The sequence below is a fragment of the Hyaena hyaena genome, unplaced genomic scaffold (assembly GCF_003009895.1).
Source record: "Hyaena hyaena isolate Hyena2069 unplaced genomic scaffold, ASM300989v1 scaffold_0, whole genome shotgun sequence".
NCBI lineage: Eukaryota > Metazoa > Chordata > Mammalia > Carnivora > Hyaenidae > Hyaena > Hyaena hyaena.
In genome coordinates this window covers 6,031,740-6,052,195 of record NW_024080632.1, presented here as the reverse complement: position 1 = coordinate 6,052,195, position 20,456 = coordinate 6,031,740, and the positions used below count along the sequence as shown (strand labels likewise).

The window sequence follows — 20,456 nt, the reverse complement described above, 5'->3', positions numbered from 1 at the left end:
TTTTATTTATTTATAGGAGAGAGAGAGAGAGAGACAGCGGAGCAGGGGAGGGTCAGAGAGAGAGGGAGTCACAGACTGAAACAGGCTCCAGGCTCTGAGCTGGCAGTCAGCACAGAGCCCGACGCGGGGCTCGAACCCACGAACCGCGAGATCATGACCTAAGCGAAAGTCGGACGCTTAACCGACTAAGCCACCCAGGCGCCCCAAGGAGATCTTTTTTTAAATGTTTTGTTTTTGTTTTCTGCTTTTGACAGAGCACAAATTGGGGAGGGGTTGAAAGAGAGTGGGACAGAGGAGAGATCCGAAGCAGACTCCACACTGACAGGCTGACAGCAGCAAGCCTGAACACAGGAACCGCAAGATTGTGACTGGAAGGGCACCTGGGTGGCTAAGTAGGTTAAGCTTCCTGCTTTGGCTCTGGTCATGATCTTGCTGTTCTTGAGTTCAAGCCATGCATTGGACTCTGTGGTGACAGCTAAGAACCTGGAGCCTACTTCAGATGCTGTGTCTCCTTCACTCTCTTCTCCTCCTCTACCTGTACTCTCTCTCTCAAAAATAAATAAACATTTAAAAATTTTGGGGGGAGAAAAAAAAAGATCATGACATGAGCCTAAGTTGGACGCTCAACTGACTGAGCCAACTAGGTGCCCCAAGGAGATCTTTTTTGAGTATTAGTTATCTTTGTATAATTGGAACTTCTTAAAACTATTTATTCCCAAATTAAAAACAAAAAAAACAAAAAACTATTTATTCCCTGTTAATTGTCCAACTGTCTCTTCTACTCACTTCTGAGCCTCTTGAGGGCAGGAACCATCTGTGATCCTTATCCTCAGGTCTTAATATTTAGTGTTGCCCCAGAGTTTGAGTCAACGAGTGCTGAATTCAATAAAATTATGATTGTGAAGATCAGGTAGAAACATCGGAAAACACTTAAAAGCAAAGAGCAGAACATAAAATTGGATTTATGTTGTGACTGCTACCATGTAAAGTAATTCCACCTCACAGGCAGTACGTCAAGATCATAATGGTAATTTGTGTAGATTATAGGTATATATAGTTTGGGTAGGATTGTGGATGATATATATTTTAGAATATTTTTTAATGTTTATTTTTGAGAGAGAGAGAGACAGAGTGTAAGTCGGAGAGGGGCAGAGAGAGAGGGAGACAGAGAATCTGAAGCAGGCTTCAGGCTCTGAGGTGTCAGCATAGAGCCTAATGTGGGGCTTGAACTCATGAACTGTGAAATTATGATCTGAGCTGAAGTCGGACGCTTAACTGACTGAACCACCCAGGTGCCCAAAGGATGATATTTATTTAAAGCCCCAATTGTCAATTATATCTCATTTATTTTCTCTTAAAAAAAAAAAAAAGCCTATAGCATATAATTCTAAAAGTTCAACACATGGAGCTTTTACTAAGTTTTATTTTTAAAAAATTTTTATTTTACTTTTTATTTTAGAAGGAGCACGAGTTGGGGATGGGGCAGAGGGAGGGAAAGAGAGAGAAAGAGCAAGAATCTTAAGCAGGCTTCACCTTCAGTGTAGAGGTGAATGCGGGGCTCGATCCCACAACGTTGGGACCATGACCTGAATGGACATCAGGAGTGTGATGCTCAACCAACTGAGCCACCGAGTCACCCCAAGTTTTAGTTTTAGTTTTAGTTTAAGTTTTTGTGACTGCAAAAATAGCTTATACAAATTTTGGAGAACAGTTTATTTTAATCTTCCTTTTCCAGCTTGCAAAAGGCATTTTGGCATATTTCCTTTTCTCTTTTTCTTTGCATATTTTATAGACTGAAGATCATCTCTTCACACTAATTTGAACTGTGTGTGTTTTACTGAACATTAATAAGTATTTTTCCTTAATACTAAAAACTCTTCATTAATGTCACATGGCTGCACCATGTTTTCCATGTGTGGGTTTACTATAACTTAATTGTTCCCCCATTATTAGTACAGTGAATATTTTTGTATATAAATCTTTATCTCCATTTCATATTTTCTTTGGTTCATAAAAGAGAAGTTACTTGGTCTTTAAGACTATTGATGTGTGTAGCCTTTTGAATTTTGGTAGGCCAAACAAAAAAAGTGTGTCATAGTGGTTTATTGATGAATGGTTTTGTTCAAATATCATTTGACATCCAAATAGTAGAGTTACATATGGAAGAAAAAGAATGTGTAGCGAGACCATTTATCTAGGGTCTTACAGAGAAAAGTCTTATACCAGGAAAGTTGGTGGACTTTAGTTCTCCTTCAGAGTCCATCTCTTCTCAGCATCTAGGATTCTCTGAGATTCCATAACTTTCTTCATAAAACCTTGCAGCTTAAAGTTGGCATCACTCTTGTAGATAGATGATTAAGAACTGTGAGGTAACTTTTGAGAGACTGTCTATTCAGGGAAATTCCTGATTTTGCTTACGGGTGTGTATCTAAAATTTGTTCTCTGACACCTAAACTCATTCTTCCGATAGTTAGGGGAAGCGATGATATCAGTAAGTTTTTGTCTTTTGTTTGTGAGAAACTTCCCTTTGTTGCCAAGCACTGTGGATAATGCTGTTACATTTTGATTCTAGGTGATGAGACTGCTGTGTGGCAGGCCCTGACTTTGCTGGAAGAGGGATTAATCCACAGCCCTTCAAACGCTCAATTCAAATTGCTGCTTGTTCGAATCTACTGTGTACTGGGTGCATTTGAACCAGTGGTGGATCTGTATTCCAGCCTTGATGCTAAGCATATCCAGCATGACACCATTGGGTTGGTAGTATATACTCTGAATACCGAGCAGCCAGCTACACTAGGGTGGGGTCCTACACGGAACTTGAACTTTTAGAGTTTAGCAGCAGAGTTGTTTCTGTTATTAAGCTTTTTAGATTAAGTAATCCCCATTATGATCTATTGCAAAGCAGAAAGATTTTTGTATCTTCCAGCATTTTGTGGTAAATTTTAGATTTGCACAATTTAGAAAAGGCAAAGTTTTCCCCAGAGAAAGGAAATAGCTATATACTTTGAACAGTTTTTCTTAGCACACGTTGTCTTTTTTTTTTTTTTTTTAATGTTTTATTTATTTCTGAGAGAGAGAGAGACAGCATGAGCAAGGGAGGGTTAGAGAGGGAGGGAGACAGACACAGAATCTGAAACAGTCTCCAGGCTCTGAGCTAGCTGTCAGCCCAGAGTCCAACGCGGGGCTCGAACCCACAAACCATTAGATCATGACCTGAGCTGAAGTCGGACGCTCAACCGACTGAGCCACCCAGATGCCCTCTTAGCACACGATGTCTTGAAGTCTTGACTTCTGCTTTGCATTTTCGATTGACACATGTACTTTATTTGTTGACCTCAGATTTTTTTTTAATGAAAAATTTTTTAAATGTTTATTCATTTTTGAGAGAGAAAGACAGAGCACACATGGGGGTCGGGCAGAGAGAGAGGGAGACACAGAATCCAAAGCAGGCTCTAGGCTCTGAGCTTTCAGTATGGAGCCCGACGTGGGGCTCGAAATCATAAACCATGAGATCACGATCTGAGTCGAACTCAGATGCCCAACTGACTGAGCCACCCAGGCGCCCCAGTATTTTTTTTTTAAATGTTTTTCTTTTTTTTTTTTTTGAGGGACAGAAAAACAGAGCATGAGTGGGGGAGGGGCAGGGAGCAAGGGAGACACAGAATCCAAAGCAGTCTCCAGACTCTAAGCTGTCAGCACAGAACCCAACTCTTGAACTCATGAACTGTGAGATCGTGACCTGAGCCAGAGTTGGACACTCAACCAACAGAGTCACCCAGGCGCCCCAACCTTAGAGATTCTTTGAATGTGTATATTGATTATTCTTTGTGATGAATCAAGGGTATTTTCTTTACCCCCTTGTGTTCCACTGATTGTCTGAGTGTAAGAAAGCATGGCATAGAATTTTAGGTCTCTCACAAAACTGAATTGACTTTGCTCTTCTTAAAAAAAAAAAAAAAAAAAAGATTCCATGAATTAGGTAATTTATGTGGCAGGATGTTTTAACTTTTCTGTGTGCCTAGTTATGTCTCTGCTATAGTAATTTGAAATACAGTGTTTTGATACTAGAAGTGGGTAAGTATAACATGGTTTTTTTTTCTTTCCTTCTGACCTAGCTATCTTTTGACCCGATATGCCGAGTCCTTAGGTCAGTATGCTGCTGCATCCCAATCCTGTAACTTCGCACTCAGGTTTTTCCACTCCAACCAGAAAGATGTAAGTGAAAAATATTTTTTAAAAATATGACCTTGCCTGCTGAACGTACACGATTCAGAGAACATCTTCCCTTGTGTGGCGGGTACACATGTTGAGGCGCACCATGCATACTTGCAAGTGCCCTTAGGCCATAGTTTACTGGCCATGGCTGTTAAGTAGAGGTAAAGAGTCATTTGTGGTTGCTAGAATGGGTGTGTTTAATAGAATCCATGCAGAGCTGCAGTTAAAACTAGGTATTAACAGACTAAAAAGTGATATTCCTCCTAGACTTGTCTTTTAATTTCTTTCTTTCTTTCTTTCTTTCTTTCTTTCTTTCTTTCTTTCTTTCTTTCTTTCTTTCTTTCTTTCTTTCTATGTTTATTTATTTATTTTGAGAGAGAGAGAGAGAGAGAGAGCAAGCGTGCACATGAGCAGGGGAGAGGCAGAGAGGGAGAGAGAGAATCCCAAGCAGGCTCTGTGCTTTCAGCGCAGAGCCCAATATGGGGCCCAAACCGATGGACCTGTGAAATCATGACCTGAGCTGAAATCAAGAGTTGGACACTCAACCAGCTGAGCCACCAGGCACCCTTCCTTTTAATTCCCTTTATTTTATTTTATTATTTATTTATTTATTTATTATTTTTAATGTTTTTTGTTTTTTATTTCTGAGAGAGAGAGAGAGACAGTGTGAGCAGGGGAGGGTTGAGAGAGAGGGAGACACAGAATCCGAAAAAGGCTCCAGACTGAGCTAGCTGTCAGCACAAAGCCTGACGCGGGGCTCGAATCCACAAACCGTGAGATCATGACCTGAGTCGAAGTCGGATGCTTAACTGACTGAGCCACCCAGGCACCCCCCCCCCTTTAAAACAAAGTTTATTTGATTTATTTTTAATTTTATTTTCCTTTTTATATTTTTAAAAGACTGCACTCTCTTTTAAATAAAGATTTTTAAAAATATTTTTTTGAGAGAGAGAGAGAAAAAGAGAACATAAGCAGGGGAGGGACAGAGTATCTGAAGCAGGCTCTGTGCTGACAGCAGAGAACTTGATGTGGGGCTCTAACCTGAGCCAAAGTTTGATGCTTAACCTATTGAGCCACCCAGACACCCCTTATTATTTTATTCTTTTAAGTTTATTTATTTATTTTGAGAGAGACAGAGCAAGCAGGGGAGGGATTAAGAGGGGGGAGAGAGAATTCTAAGCAGGCTCTGTGCTCATCATGGAGCTGATGCTAGGCTTGATCTTTCAACCGGGAGAACTTGAGCTGAAATCAAGAATCAGATGCTTAACCGACTTAGCCACCTAAGCATCCTGTCTATGAAATTTTTTCTGAGGGTGTAAGACATAGCCCATAAGAGTTCATAGCCTGGGATGCCATAGAAGATTCTGCAGTAGCAGCTGCTCTCTGTTACCTTTATTTATTTCTAAAGTTTATAACCACTGTACCCTTTGCCAAGAGCCAGTAAATTTGTATTTTCTTAGAATTATGAAATTGACCAATTGAAGGACATTTCAGGAAACTTGTGTCACTAGTATGTTTTTAAAAGTAGCAATAAATAAGGTAGAGCTATGTGCCATAATGAAAGGATGGGATTTGCACCATATTTTTCACTGCAAGCAGACTTGGTCTCCACTTGTCAGTTAACCAGAAGTTTTATATGGTCTCTAGTTAGTCAATCAGCTGCACAAAACCACCCAGAACACAGGAGAAAAGAAGGCATGTCTTGAGGATGGTCATCGCCTGCTTTGTTCTCGTGTGCTTCTAAGACTCCTCATCTGGAATTTGGCCATGCCATATCTGCCCATAGCTTTCTGTTTTCATGGTCTAACAGCACCTAAGGAACTTGACCAGAAAGCTGGGTTTGGGGGTGGTTCTTGGCAAACACTCAGGAGGATTTTTTTTAAATAAAAACCCTTTTGTAGTTATAACAACTTTGGCTAATCTATCTTCCATCTAATTCTTTAGCTTTGCATAAATAGAAGGCAGGGTGGAAGCATTTCTGAACAATGGAATATAGGTTTAGTGTTGTCAGCTTACAATAATTATGTCCTGCAAAGCCTCAGAGCAAGGCCTAGATGGCTGGTGTAGCAAGGGATGTTGAGCTGTGCATCAGTTGGCTTTTAAAAAAGCTCTATTCCCCTCCTCCAATGGCGTTCTTCCCCCACAGTGGTTGGTCGTGTCTTTGTTCAGACTTCATTTTGTGCCATAGCTCCTAATCAAGAAGAGAGGGAAGTAGGCATCAGCATCTGAACATGCTGCTTGGAAGGTGCTGGGCTGGCTCAGAGATTGAGGGCATCATTAGGACCTTGAGTTTCTAAAGTAGGCAGTTGAGTTATAAACCTCTGTTTGTACTGTGTATTCTGTGATTCCCTTTTCCCAGTTTTTAAGAAGTTGCATTAACTCGAAAAAATAAATCAAAAGTGCTTCATAAATCTCATTATTCTGGCTGTCATTTCTTGTTCCTAAGGAAGATTTATTGATGACTCCTTTTCAAAGTTTTGTTCTCAGATAGCTCTGATGTGCAGTTGGAGGTAAGTAAGGGATTAATACAAGCTTCACGGCTGGTTTTACTCCAGTTTTTAATCATCCAGCATTCAAGAAGCACCATATTCATGATTTGGTCAATAACATACTTCATTTTATACTAATGAAAATTAACCTTTAGTTCCCCCTCCCCCCCAAAATATTGTGTCTAAAGAGTTGTTTTGAAAAGAAAACACACCCACTCTAAAACAACTCAAGTTATTGTTATAGGGGAAGGAGATCCTCAGGAGTGATTTGAGAAGGGTATGTTGTTCTCAGTGTCTTTTTTTTATCTTTGATGTTTTGCTGATGGCTGTGTGTGGCAGGAGTGACTAATTCATCTGAATATATGATGCTGAACCTGATCATTTTATTGATCTGGGACTAGGACTTTCTACTTGGAATTTATTTTTATTACTACTAAGAAGAAAGAACTTATTTAATCATACTAAAGTAGATAATCTTTTGGGGGGGGGCTCCTAGAGGCAAAAGCAATACAGCAAGTAAAATGCACCCTAAACCTTAAGGCCTAGCCTGAGTCCCAAAATAGGGAAATGGAGACTGTGGTGTGGACTGTTTCCTATAGGAATTGGAGGGTAAGAAAGAGCATGATTTTAGTGTTGTTTTAAACCTAATAGTATTAGAAATATGTCTGGAAAGTTAAAGCTCCGTGTTCCAATTTTTATTCTTGGTAGTTTTTGAGATCTCCAGATGGTTTTTTCTTGGGTGACTGATGTGTTTCAATTCCCAGCTTGCTCTCGAAAGAACACGTTTACTCCTTCAATGGAAAATCCAGTGTTCTGCTTTGTAAGGCTTTGTGCTATGAGATTGAAAGTTAAATTGGGAAGGTCTACACAGGGATTTTCTTTCTGGAAAGGTCATCATTGTTGCTGTCATCTTACTTTGGAGTAGATTTTTCAGTATGAGAATTAGACCCAGATTTTCTTATCTCCAAAACTTACTTATTAGTTTGTACTTTAAAAATAATGTCCCTTTAAAAGTCTAACTTAGGTATTCAGGAAGATGATTATTTTCATAATCATTTCATAATCCTTTTATTTGATGTCCATCTATTTTGCTAATTTTTACAGTGACCAGGGTTCATTTCAGGAATCCATATGGGATATAACTAGCCTCACTGGTGCATAAATGAGTAGAAATAGGTACGGACAACATTCTCTGATAGTCGAAAGTTTTTAAAGTGCCCGTGGCTTCCAGTTTTGCCTGCAGTTCCGATAGGGGTTGTTTTTTCCAATCATAGAACTTCCTCAGTCTCGGTCTTATTGGAAGATGCCCAGGTCCTTTTAGCTCTGCAGCAATACTTTGGTGCAGCATTAAAGGAGGACTGTTTTAAAAACAGAAGCCAGAGAACGACAGTTACCTTCTCAGTTTGTTAAAGGACTACATTCCCTTTTTGTTGCTCCTTATTTTTCTTTTTTAAAAGCTATTCTCTTTTTTTCAAAAGTGGTATTCCATGGACCACTCAGAAATTAAAACTGCCTCTGTACTTCATAAACCTGGGTTCTTTTCTTTAATCAGCGTATTTTGGAACTGTAATTTATAAATTTGATTGGAGTCCCCAGAGTCATTTTTTTAATCTCCATTAATTGTCGGATCATATGTTGCTAAGCAGCCGGTTTTTTTCAAGCTGTAAGTACCTAAGGCTTATGGTAAACCTTGCTTTCTCCAAGCCATGAGGCCCTTGGATAGGCATTTCTGTTTAGAGCATCCTGGCCTCTTCTTGATGGGGCATATCACTGTCCTTTAATCAAGCTAGAAGGTACACTTGAGCTTTTTTGGATAGTCCTTCTTTAAACCTGCAGGATCACAAGTAATCTTTTTAATTTTCTTGTGTCCGTCCGTCTTTAATTTCTCCAGATACTGCAGGCAAACAGCTCGCCGAGGTGTCCCATGGGGTTTAAAAGCCGCATCGAATGCAGTTGAATTAGCGCCCGTGGCGCAATCCCGCGGCCTGAAATGAACCCTGCGAGGCTGTGTATCAGAGGGTATGTTGTTGAACTATTGGCCTATTTTTCTACTGGGCAAATTATTCAGTCATAATGGAGATGGGGGCAGAGCTGACTGAGGCTGTGTTAAAAAGACTGGCTTTTCTAGAAAGGATCTTAGGGGCAGATATCTGCTTTGAGCTTAACATTTTCCTTGGCCCAAAAGGGTGCCCTCCTGACTTGTGATCCTCATGGCATAGGCCTACACCCATGAAATGTTCTTTCCTGAGATTTTCTTCTGTTGTGCCAGAATTTCTGTTGAGAATTCTTTTTCTTGCCTCTGTTCACAACATTTCATCTGTACATATGTATTAATTGAAAATTAAAGTGCACATAGTGAGTGTTCCCTTCACTTACTTGTTCATGGAATTTTCCAGCATTGGTCTTATGTAGTTTGGATGGATAAGAAGCCTGGTTCTTGCAGTCTTTCTGTCCTCATAATGGATTCTGATGAATATTTATGGATGGATTTATGGATTCTGAATATATTTATGTTGTCTTCTATCCTGTTGTAATGCATATATGCCCTGTGTTTGTGATATATGGTATTTAGAAATAAACAAAACCAGGGAGCAGCCTGTCTTTTCTGAAGGAGGGTGATTTTTACTTGGGTTGGTTGTGGGTGGTTATATTATTCCGGTGTTTTTGGAACCTTTGTATAAAACATAGTTTATCTTAGATGCAGAAAAACATGGAGTAATATCCCTTCCACAATGGCACTAACCAACTTTTTGACTGATGTGGCATAACAAAACCTCCAGTCCTAATGAATTGAAAGACATAACTGCTAAGTGTCTGGTGGTAGCAGCAGCTAGGTATTAGTAGTAGTATTAGTAAGAACACATATGATTCTGGTATAGGAAAGAAAAAAATAATGTTTTAATAAGCTGATATTCTACTTGGTGACCTTTAAAGATTAGATTTCACATCTTATTTTAGTGTGAGTGCTTTGTTTTGCATGGCAAGGTTTGCCTTCATCGCCTGATCTGTGAAATATTTATACCGAGGTGATATCTTTCCTTCCCAGACCTCAGAATATATTATTCAAGCTTACAAATATGGTGCATTTGAGAAGATCCCAGAGTTTATCGCTTTTAGGAACAGGCTGAATAATTCTCTTCATTTTGCACAAGTCCGTACTGAACGGATGTTGTTAGACCTTCTACTTGAAGCAAATATGTAAGTATTGCACAAGAGCTAAAAAGGAGCTAAGGGATTAGATCAGATCCTGAGAACCATTAATGTGCTCATAGCAGGCTTAAGCTAAGGAAAGATTGGGGGGGGGGGTGGGGAGAGAAAGAGAAATTTTGTAGGGATAGAGAAGAAAGGGGAAATAACCCAGTGCATGGTATGTGTAATGATTGGGCACTGCCAGCAGCACCATTTCATGTTCCATACAGAAGCCAGCCAGGTGGTGGTCATCACCCCAGGCCATATAATTTTTAAAGGATTCCTCTTCTCCTGTGAACATGGGATTTCAGGAATTAGTTCTGATCCACTTTATTTTATTTGAGATTCTGACCCTTTCTCTTGCTGTGTAACAAGCCAACGTGATACAGGTGGGCTTGGTTCTATGTCACCTGTGTGAGCTTTTACTTCTTAATTAAATCCTTCTACCTCCCTTCCTTCCTCTTTCTTTTCATTTCTTTCTAGTAAAACGAAGTTGTGACTAATATGTTTTCATGGCTGTTTTACTGTTGAAATAATACATAAATAAATTTTCTATATCACAGATCAACCAGTTTAGCAGAAAGTATAAAATCAATGAATCTTCGGCCAGAAGAAGATGACATTCCATGGGAAGCCTTGCGAGACAACAGAGACTTAAATGTTTTCTTCAGCTGGGATCCAAAAGATAGGTAACTGGAATTTAACCCCAAGCATTTATTTTTGCAGAAATGGGATGAATATAAGTTACAAAAAAATCTCTTTTTTGCACAAATAATAATAACGTAATTATTATATGGATAAGAAGATATAAGTAAGCCAAGGGAAGAAAATGAATCTCACTTCTATTTTGGATTATTGACTAATCTAAAAATTAGATACTCCTTCATAGCATACATGAATACAGATTCCAGATGGATCAAAGGTCATGGGCTAAAACGCCTTAGAAATTCTGTAAGAAAATATAAAAATATTTTTGAATGTTTAGGGAAAGCCTTTCTTAGCATTACATCAAACCTGGAAACATAAAGGATTTGGTCTTTGTAAATATTAGCCTTCTGTGTAGAAGTAAATTTGTTAACAAGTTCTAAAAGTATGTGGTAAATTGGTAAATTTCTTCATATATATTACTATCTTTCACATACAAGGAGAAATCTTTTTTTTTTTTTTAGTTTTTTTTTTTTTCTTTGAGAGAGAGAGTGTGGGTGAACTGGGGAGAGGTGCTGAGGGAGAGAACCTTAAGCAGGCTCCATACTCAATGTGAAGCCTGACTTGGGGCTTGACTCCATGACCCTGGGATCATGGCCTGAGACAGAATTAAGAGCCAGAGCTCAGGTGGCCCTGTCCAATAGTTAAAAAATCTTTATCATTGTACAGTGCATTTCATTGAACTTCTAAGTCCAATTTGTTTTTTAGTTATTTTATTAAGTTATTAAGATTTCTCCCATGGGGGCCTGGGTGGCTCAGTCGGTTGAAAGTCCTACTCTTGATTTCAGCTCAGGTCATGATCCCAGGGTTGTGGGGTTGAGCCCCGTGTTGGGCTCCATGCTGAGTATGGAGCCTGCTTGGGATATTCTCTCCTCTCCCTTTGCATGCTCTTTCTAAAATAAAAATTAAAAAAAAAAAAAAATTAAACTATAGGACAAAGATATAAAAGATTAATACTTGTGGTCAGCAAGGTTATAGGGAAAATGGTTGTTGTACATTGACATGATAAAACTTTATATATGATCTTCCTATAGGGAATTTTAGTGATCTGTGTTAAGATTGAAAATTCCAAATGTGCTGCAGGCTTCACAGATCCTGGGCTGAGCCTTCATTAATCAGATCTAATATTTTTTGACGCCTATGGGCCAGTGGCCCTGGGCTGATCTGTAGCTCTCAGCAGTCCTTAGCCTTCTCCTCTGGCTCTGATGCATCTAGGGATTCCAGCTATGAGGCATGGGGAGGATATGGGTCTCAGCATTTGGGGATTCTGCCTGCTCCTGAACTGGAGGCAAGAATTGTGAACCAGAATCCTGGCAGGAATTACTTTTCACCTCCCTGGTGGCCACTTTGTTCTCCCATTTCTGGGTTGAACCATTTAGGGAACTTGGTTGGAGTGCCAAGTTCCTAGATATCCTAGATATCAGCTACAGGTCAACCTTGCAAGTTGGCCCTTCTGAAGATAATAACCTCGGGCTTGCTGTGTTAATTCTTTTCTGAACACACTGTCAGAAAAAGAAATAGATTGCAAAATAGTATAAATATTGTGAACCCATCTTATTTATTTAAAATGTGTTAAGTTATATAAATATTTTTAGTTGCAGTTTTGTACATCTGTATTGTAAGAGTCTGAAAGGATCCATACCAAGCTTTTTTTTTTTTTTTTGAGTGCAATTAAAAAAAAAAATTTTTTTTTTTTGAGAGAGTGCAAGCAGGGGAGGGGCAGAGAGAGGGGAGGGTGGAAAGGGGGGCAGACAGAGGATGTGAAGCGGGTTCTATATTGACAGCAGAGAGCCCGACGCAGGGCTGGACCAGGAGATAATGACCTGAACCAAAGCCAGATGCTTAACTGACTGAGCCACCCACGTGCCCCATACCAAACTTGTTAATATTGCAGGTATTTGGTTATTGGGGCACATTTTCCTTTATTTTTCAGTTTTTTGTCATTTGAATTCCAGCAAAATACATGCTACATATTTTGTTGTTATCAGAAATCTCACTTAAGGGGAAAAAATGACCTGTTAGGTAGGTTACTACTCCCATTTTATTGATGCTAAAATGGGGACTTGGGTGATTTGGGTTTGCCTGAGATCATTCAGGTAGTAGACAAATGCTGGGACCATTCAAAGGCATCATGATTGATGAATGTGAACTTTGAAAGCTTTAAAGGCAACACATTAACTAAAGTGGATGGGTTGGGGATATTTCTTTTTAAGGGATGTTTCTGAAGAACATAAGAAACTTTCCTTGGAGGAGGAGACCATGTGGTTAAGAATCCGTTCCTTAACATTGAGGCTGATCAGTGGACTTCCAAGTCTTAATCATCCCGTGGAGCCAAGGAACTCAGAAAAGACCACTGAAAACGGCGTGTCCTCCCGGATTGATATTCTTCGTTTACTCCTTCAACAGTTGGAGGTGGCCATGGAGACGGGAAAGCGATTTATTGAGAAGGAAATTCAGGTATTAACAATAGTACCATGAAATCTGGAATAATCTATGACTGCCTTTTGGAATCTTTTAGGAATTTGAGTTGGAGGAATAGTAGAGGATAGTATTTTGTGCTAGTATTTATGACACTTGAATTGCAGAGGCTTCCTCACTGTCCAAACGCTGGATAACGAGAGGGGTGCCTGGGTGGCTCAGTCGGTTAAGCGTCTGACTTTCGCTTAGGTCATGATCTCGCGGTTCGTGGGTTCAAGCCCCGCGTCGGGCTCTGTGCTGACGGCCAGCTCAGAGCCTTGAGCCTGTTTCAGTCTGTGACTCCCTCTCTCTCTGACCCTCCCCTGCTCATGCTGTCTCTCTCTCTCTCTCCTAGAATAAATAAAATGTTAAAAAAAAAAATAATTAAAAAAAATTAAAGTTTCAAACTGGATAACGAGGAAAAAGAAAATAGCTTCATTTGTGATGGTAAATGTGTAATAGCTACCAACAAATTAATGCAGAGCTTCTGTTTTCACTGTAATGATTTAGTGATTAGTTTGATGATTAGTGGCTTGCAACTTAATCACTGAGAAAGACTTTAGTAGTTTTAGTCCCCTGTTTTCTTGTTTTGTATAAATTTAGATGGATTTAAAGGACATTATTTTTCCTCCCTTTTTTTCCAGTATCCTTTCCTTGGTCCTGTACCCACCAGAATGGCTGGATTCTTCAGTTCTGGCTGTTCTCAGTGTCAGACCAGTTCTTTTTATCTTGTTAGTGACATTTATGAGCTGGACACCAGTGGTTTAGGTAAGTATACAGTTGTGTGAGTATTTACTAGGTCTTTGTCATTGAACACTTAGTAAGTGTAACAAAATATTTATCACCTCACATATTTAGGCTGATTGGGAGGAGGTAGAATCTATTCTGGAAATATCTGGTTTAATATCCAAGAAGGTACCTTCATAGGTTACAGAGTAATATTTTAGAAATTTAAGTCCTTTTCCTATATAAAATCACTTATTAGGTTCAGAAGTTGAAGAAATCCTTAATTTGTTGAAATATTATTGGATTTCAGACTGAATTCTTTACTAAACTTTGTGGAGAAGAGTATTTTTCTTAACCCAATGAGAATCACACATATTCCATAAAACCCTTCCCCCCACATTATAAGGTTTATAGATTCTGTCATTTGAGAGTATTTGAAGCACAGATTTTAAGTCTTAGGGAATTTTAGGTATTGCTTTTGACAGAAAGATAATTAATGCCTTTCTTCTCTTTTTCCTTTTCTTCTTTGTCTTTCAGTAATAGAATTTGAGGCCTATGAGTCTTAAGAGAAAAGAAAATGTCCTTGCCCATGAGTTGCTTATAGGTGTTGATCTTGCTTTTTTTTCTTCCTAGCAAAATGGATTGAAAGTTTTTCATTTTTTTTCCTTCAATTTAGAGGATACGGTGGAGATCCAGGAGCGAGTAGAGAATAGTCTTAAGTCTTTACTAGAACAATTAAAAGGTAAGCATTCTGATTGGGTTTCCATATTTTATATGTAGGTATCCATATTCCATATGTCTGACACGAACTCAGTTTTTAGTAACTTGCAAGAGTTGCATATAACAACTTGAAAATAATAATGCATACTTTTGGTATTTTGAAAGACTTGTTTTTAATTTTAAAAAGTTTTGACTATAAAATAATAGATAATCTATTATGAAACAGTACACAAGTGGTCTTTCTCCCTTTCCCAGCATCGGTTCCCCAGAGGGAAGTAAGTACTGTTACTTACAAGGTAAGTAACACTTTGGAGTCAATACTCCTAGATGCTCCAAACAGTCATCCATGTATATATGGAAATACATACATAGTAATTTTTATTTAACATGCGAAAAAGTATAATACATGCTTTTCTGATTTTAATTTTTTATTGTCTTGAACACTTAACCATGTGAGTTGCATATAATATTCCAATATTATATCAGTGTACTAAGTTTGAGTTATTTATAACTGTATTTTTTTTGTTTTAATGTTTATTTATTTTGAGCGAGAGAGAATGAGCCAGGGAGGGGCAGGGAGAGAGGAAGAGAATCCCAGGCAGGCTCCACACTCAGTCCAACGCGGTGCGTGATCTCAACCATGAGATAATGACCTGAGTCAAAATCGAATTGGACACTTAAATGACTGAGCCACCTAGGTGCCCCATATAACTATTTATAACAATGCTGAAATGAACATCTTGGGACATAAGTGTTTGGGTACTTATTTGAATATTTCTTTGGGATTAAATTCCTAGAACTGGAATTTTTGGGGGAAAGGATATATATATGTGTTTTATTATTTTTTTTAAATGAGGAAATCTCTTTTTTTAGTTTATTTTGAGAGAGAAAGAAAGAGTGTGTGTGCGCCAGCAGGGGAGGGCCAGAGAGAGAGGGGGAGGAAGAATCCCAAGCAGGTTCCTATGCTATGAGATGATGACCTGAGATTAAATCCTAAATTGGAAGCTCAATGGGACTGAGCCAGCAAGGCACCCCATTCATATATATACGTTTTAAATCTATATGGGTCTTTCTTTTTAAGAGCCCAAGTGGTCTTTTATTGCTTAAATGAAGAATGATAATTAAAAGATCAAGATCCTAAGAATAAAATGTGGTATTTATTAAGGTGAATTTCTACAACGCACTTTGATCTTTTACTCCATAATGGCACACATTCTTCTAAGTCATTCACTTGGAGTTTTAATTTTATTGTGACAATGGCCTGTTTGTGGAGAGGCTAGCTGGTGTTTAGACTCTAGTGAGTTTGAGCCCCACCTTGGATGGAGAGATTACTTAAAAATAAAATCTTAAAAAAAAAAAAAAAAAGCTTAAAATAGATACCCTTTTTTGTTTGGTTCATTGTGGGGGAGAAAAACTTCTGGATTAAGCTTTTATATTTGCTTGTTTCTTAGAGTGTACATTGTGTTTCTAAAAAATAGCATTGAGACAAAAGCTGAATAAAATAATAAAATATTTTTGTTTTCAGATGTCTTCAGTAAATGTAAAGGTGACCTCTTAGAAGTTAAAGATGGTAACTTGAAAACACATCCTGCTCTTTTAGAGAATCTAGTGTTCTTTGTTGAGGTATGCTTTTACTCTCTTCCAGAAAAACTTGATTTTCCTTAATTAAGTGAAGGATTAATTTTTAAAAAATGAACAGATAATAGTCACCTTATACCTGTAATTTAATCCCCTACCCCCACCTATTGTTAACTGAAAAGCAATTTAAATCATTTTTTCGAATGAGCTCCTTCCAAGCATACCAGGAAGGTTTTGTTCATAATGAATAAAACTTGAAGTTTGCTTTGCCAATCTTTAAAAATTGCTCAGATTTACTCCAAATCTATCTGTACTCTGTTTAGTTTCCTTTGTGACTTAACTATCCTGTACTTTAAGTTAATTCCACTAGCTTTTTAAATTTGTTGCTTTACCAATTACTAAGATTCTGCATTATGAAGGAGAATCTGGGCACTGTGATTTAGCAAAACTCTCTCCTCTTTTTTAACCAGAGAACAAAGGAGGATTACAAACACATAAAATCCATTATCTTATTTTTGTCACATGTTTATTTATTTTTCTCCTCTTAGTCTGTTCTGGTAACTGACACAATGTAAGTGTCTAAGACTCTGAACAAATCAGTAATAACTGCATGTGTATATACATGTACACACTGTAGCAGAAAAGCAGCATAGGTGTAAACACCTAACTAATGACAAAGAAGGTAATGTGTTGACCAACTAGGGAGATTTCTCTGTTTATATTTAAGTTAAGATTTGCAGGTGAGGTAATATCTAAATTGGCGAAGTGGGTGAAGAGAGGCATATTGTAAAGAACCTTTGGATTCCATGCCTAAGAATTTGGACCTTTCACTTGAGTGAAAAGGATGTTAATAAATTGCTACAAATTTAAAAGGAAGCCTGATAGAGTAGAGGATGAGTTTAGAGCTGTGAGATCTAGAAGGGAGGCTAAAGACTGAAGCAATCATAGTATTCTGAACAATATTCGGATGAAGGTCTTCTGGATCCATTTAGTAATTGTAGAAATTAATCTGATTCCTCTAATCTCTTGGGTGGAGATTTGAGGGGATCTTGAAGGGATTTGCGCAGAACTGTCTGCAAGGATTGTTTAATCCATAACTTTGAACTGTTCCTAATAGATGTCTTGTATCCTTACTGATGAATTTGCAATTTTTCCTCTTTCAGACTATTTCTATTATCCTTTGGGTATCCAGTTACTGTGAGAGTGTCCTGCGACCATACAAGTTAAATTTACAGAAAAAGAAAAAGAAGAAAAAAGAAACCAGCATCATCATGGTAATAACAGAAAATATAACAAACTGGCTGTGTGCGGCTTTTATTTTTCACTGTTTGCCTACATTTTGTAGGAGAACTTAGGATCCTATGTACATTCATTGTCTCTATCCAGCGTTTTTTTTTGTTTGTTTGTTTGTTTTATTACACACTTACAGAAAAGCTACAAGACCAGCACGATGACACTCAAATATCCTTACCTAGATTTGCCACTTGTTAACACTGTGCCCAAAGTATTTTCTGATTTTAATTATGCTTTCTTCCTTGGATTATTTATAACGTAGAAATGTCTTAATTTCTACATTTGCCACATCTCCTTTATCTTTCTCTCATTCTATCATCTATCCCACCCCCTTGTTTGTTGAACTGGTTGAAAGAAAAGTACAGATTTTGTGATACTTAACAGAACAGGACAGTCTCCTACAGAACCACAATATTCAAGAGATTTTCTTACCTCAGACATTTAATACTGATACAATGCTGTTATATATGTATTCAGATTTCCCCCACTTATTCCAGTTGCGTTCTTTATTATATCCTTTTCAAAATACTGGAATCTTATTAAGGATCTGACATGACTTTTAGTTACCCTCCTTTAAACTTCCTTAACATTTTGCTTTATCTTTATTGCTCAGCAGTCTAGCTCAGTTTATGGCAGAATGTCTTACAGTCTGGATTTGGCTTATTGTTTCTTTGGGTTTAGGTTAAACATAGATGCTATTTCCTTTTTAGCAAATTTAATCAGGGGGCACTCATGTTGTTATGTCCCATTACTGATGATTTCAGCTTAAATTATTTTATAAAAGAAGTGTCTATGGATTTCTTCATTGTAAAGGTGCCTTTCCCCACCCTGTGATTATTAAGTCATCTGTGGGACAATGCTTTGAGATCATGAATATCCTGTTCCCTGCCAGCCATTCACCTGCTGGTTTTAACATTCATTGTTAAGTCTAACTTGCATAATCATTTATTAAAGTGATGGTTGCACACTGGTGATTTTTTAAAATTCTATCAATCCTTTTATCATGTATTAGTTGGCATTTTTGTGTAGAGCTGTCCCACACCCATTCACACACACACACACACACACACACACACACACACACCATCTATTTGAGTATCATTCTTTTTTGTTTGCTTTTTAAATGTTTATTTATTTTGAGGGAGGGAGAGAGAGGGAGAGAGGGAGTGAGCAGGGAGTGGTAGAGAGAGGGAGAAAGAATCCTAGCCCAATATCAGGCTCAATTCCACAAACCATGAAATCATGACCTGAGCTGAAATCAAGAGTCAGATGCTCAACAAACTGAGCCACTCGGGTGCCCCTTGAGTATCATCCTTTAAAAAAAAATTTTTTTTTAAATGTTTATTTAGTTTTGAGAGAGAGAGAAAGAGAAACAGAGTGTGAGCAGGGGAGGGGCAGAGAATGAGAGACACAGAATCCAAAGCAGGCTCCAGGCTGTGAGCTGTCAGCACAGAGTCCGATGCAGGGCTTGAATCCACAGACCATGAGATTATGACCTGAGATAAGACAAAAGCTTAGCCAACTGAGCCACCCAGTTGGCGTCCCAAGTATCATTCTTTTTAAAATTTCCCTTACAATCCATTATCTTCATTTTGTTTTGCATATTCAGGTTCCTGTCCTTGAACATGTCTTCATCAGTTTTTGAGCCTGTATTGCTCCAAGTACTTTGTTCCGTTGAATTATGACATTTTTCTTTTTCTTTTATTTTTTAAAGTTAATTCATTTTTGAAAAAGCTGGCAGGGGAGGGGTGGGGTGGTGGGGCAGAGGATCTGAAGTGGACCATGCGCTGACAGAAAAGAGCCCAATTTGGGGCTTAAACTCACGAACTATGAGATCATGACCTGAGCCTAAGTTGGATGCAACCAACTGAGCCATCCAGGCGCCCTGAAATAACACATTTTTCGAAGGAGCCCAAATTAGGATGTCAAAACCAAGACATCCTAATGTTAGGCATACTAATTGCTATTGGGGTTTCATTGCTCTAGTGTATGTCAGTGGAAAGAGGCAGAAAAATTTATTTGCAAACCTAAACACATAGAGTTTTAAATAATTGTTACTGATAACCACCAATTTCAGTTCAACATCACAGTGTTCTTCCATTCCTTCACTCATTGCAGTTTGTAACTTTTTTTTTTTTTTTTGCAGAGTGAGAACCTCGGTTCCTTACAACATCAATATTATTTATTCACTGCTCTTTTACAATTTTTGAATTTTGTCATATGTTGCTGGGACTTCTTTGATGTATTTTCTGTTTATATCTTTTTGCCCAAGTTTCCTGTTGTGGTAGTAATATTTTTTGAATTGATGTGTTTTGAAGTATTTGGCTCTTACTAATGTTACTCTATATCGTATATGATGCAAAATTTTTTTTTTGTTTTTCATTTGTCTTTTAACTTGATTAATTTGTCAATATAGTAGTTAAAATTATATATATATATGTTTATTTATATTTGAGAAAGAGAGAGACCGTGAAACTGTGAGCAGGAGAGGGGCACAGAGAGAGACAAAGACAGGATCTGAAGCAGGCTACAGGCTCTGAGCTGTCAGCACAAAGCCCAACGTGGGGCTTGAACTCATGACCTGTGACATCATGACTTGAGCCAAAGCCGCACAGTTAAACGACTGAGCCACTCAGCACCCCTAAAAAATATATTTTTTTAAAATAGTTCCCTTCTGGGGTGCCCGGGTGGCTTAGTCGGTTAAGCGTCCGACTTTCGCTCAGGTCATGACCTCGCGGTTTGTGGGTTCGAGCCCCGCGTCGGGCTCTGTGCTGACTGCCAGCTCAGAGCCTGGAGCCTGTTTCAAAGTCTGTCACTCCCTCTCTCTCTGACCCTCCCCTGCTCATGCTGTCTCTCTCTCTCCTAGAAATAAATAAAATATTAAAAAATAATAATAATAAAATAGTTCCCTGCTTGGTGTAATGTTTAGAAAGGTCTTTTTCTTTTTAAATGTTTTTTTTTTTAATTTATTTCTAGGAGAGAGAGAGAGAGAGAGACAGCGTGAGCAGGGGAGGGTCAGAGAGAGAGAGGGAGTCACAGACTGAAACAGGCTCCAGGCTCTGAGCTGGCAGTCAGCACAGAGCC

General features: G+C 38.4%; 1 protein-coding gene across 1 annotated transcript in view; it reads left to right on the top strand.

Annotated features, from left to right (window-relative positions):
• Positions 1 to 20,456, top strand: part of NAA25 (N-alpha-acetyltransferase 25, NatB auxiliary subunit) — a 73,739-nt gene that overhangs the window by 45,637 nt on the left and 7,646 nt on the right. Inside the window, exons 14-22 of the mRNA XM_039250887.1 lie at positions 2,573 to 2,753; positions 4,116 to 4,215; positions 9,751 to 9,902; positions 10,457 to 10,582; positions 12,812 to 13,055; positions 13,700 to 13,823; positions 14,458 to 14,523; positions 16,027 to 16,124; positions 17,243 to 17,353. Of these exons, the coding sequence (XP_039106818.1) occupies positions 2,573 to 2,753; positions 4,116 to 4,215; positions 9,751 to 9,902; positions 10,457 to 10,582; positions 12,812 to 13,055; positions 13,700 to 13,823; positions 14,458 to 14,523; positions 16,027 to 16,124; positions 17,243 to 17,353 (1,202 nt within the window). The remainder of the gene's footprint in view (positions 1 to 2,572; positions 2,754 to 4,115; positions 4,216 to 9,750; positions 9,903 to 10,456; positions 10,583 to 12,811; positions 13,056 to 13,699; positions 13,824 to 14,457; positions 14,524 to 16,026; positions 16,125 to 17,242; positions 17,354 to 20,456) is intronic.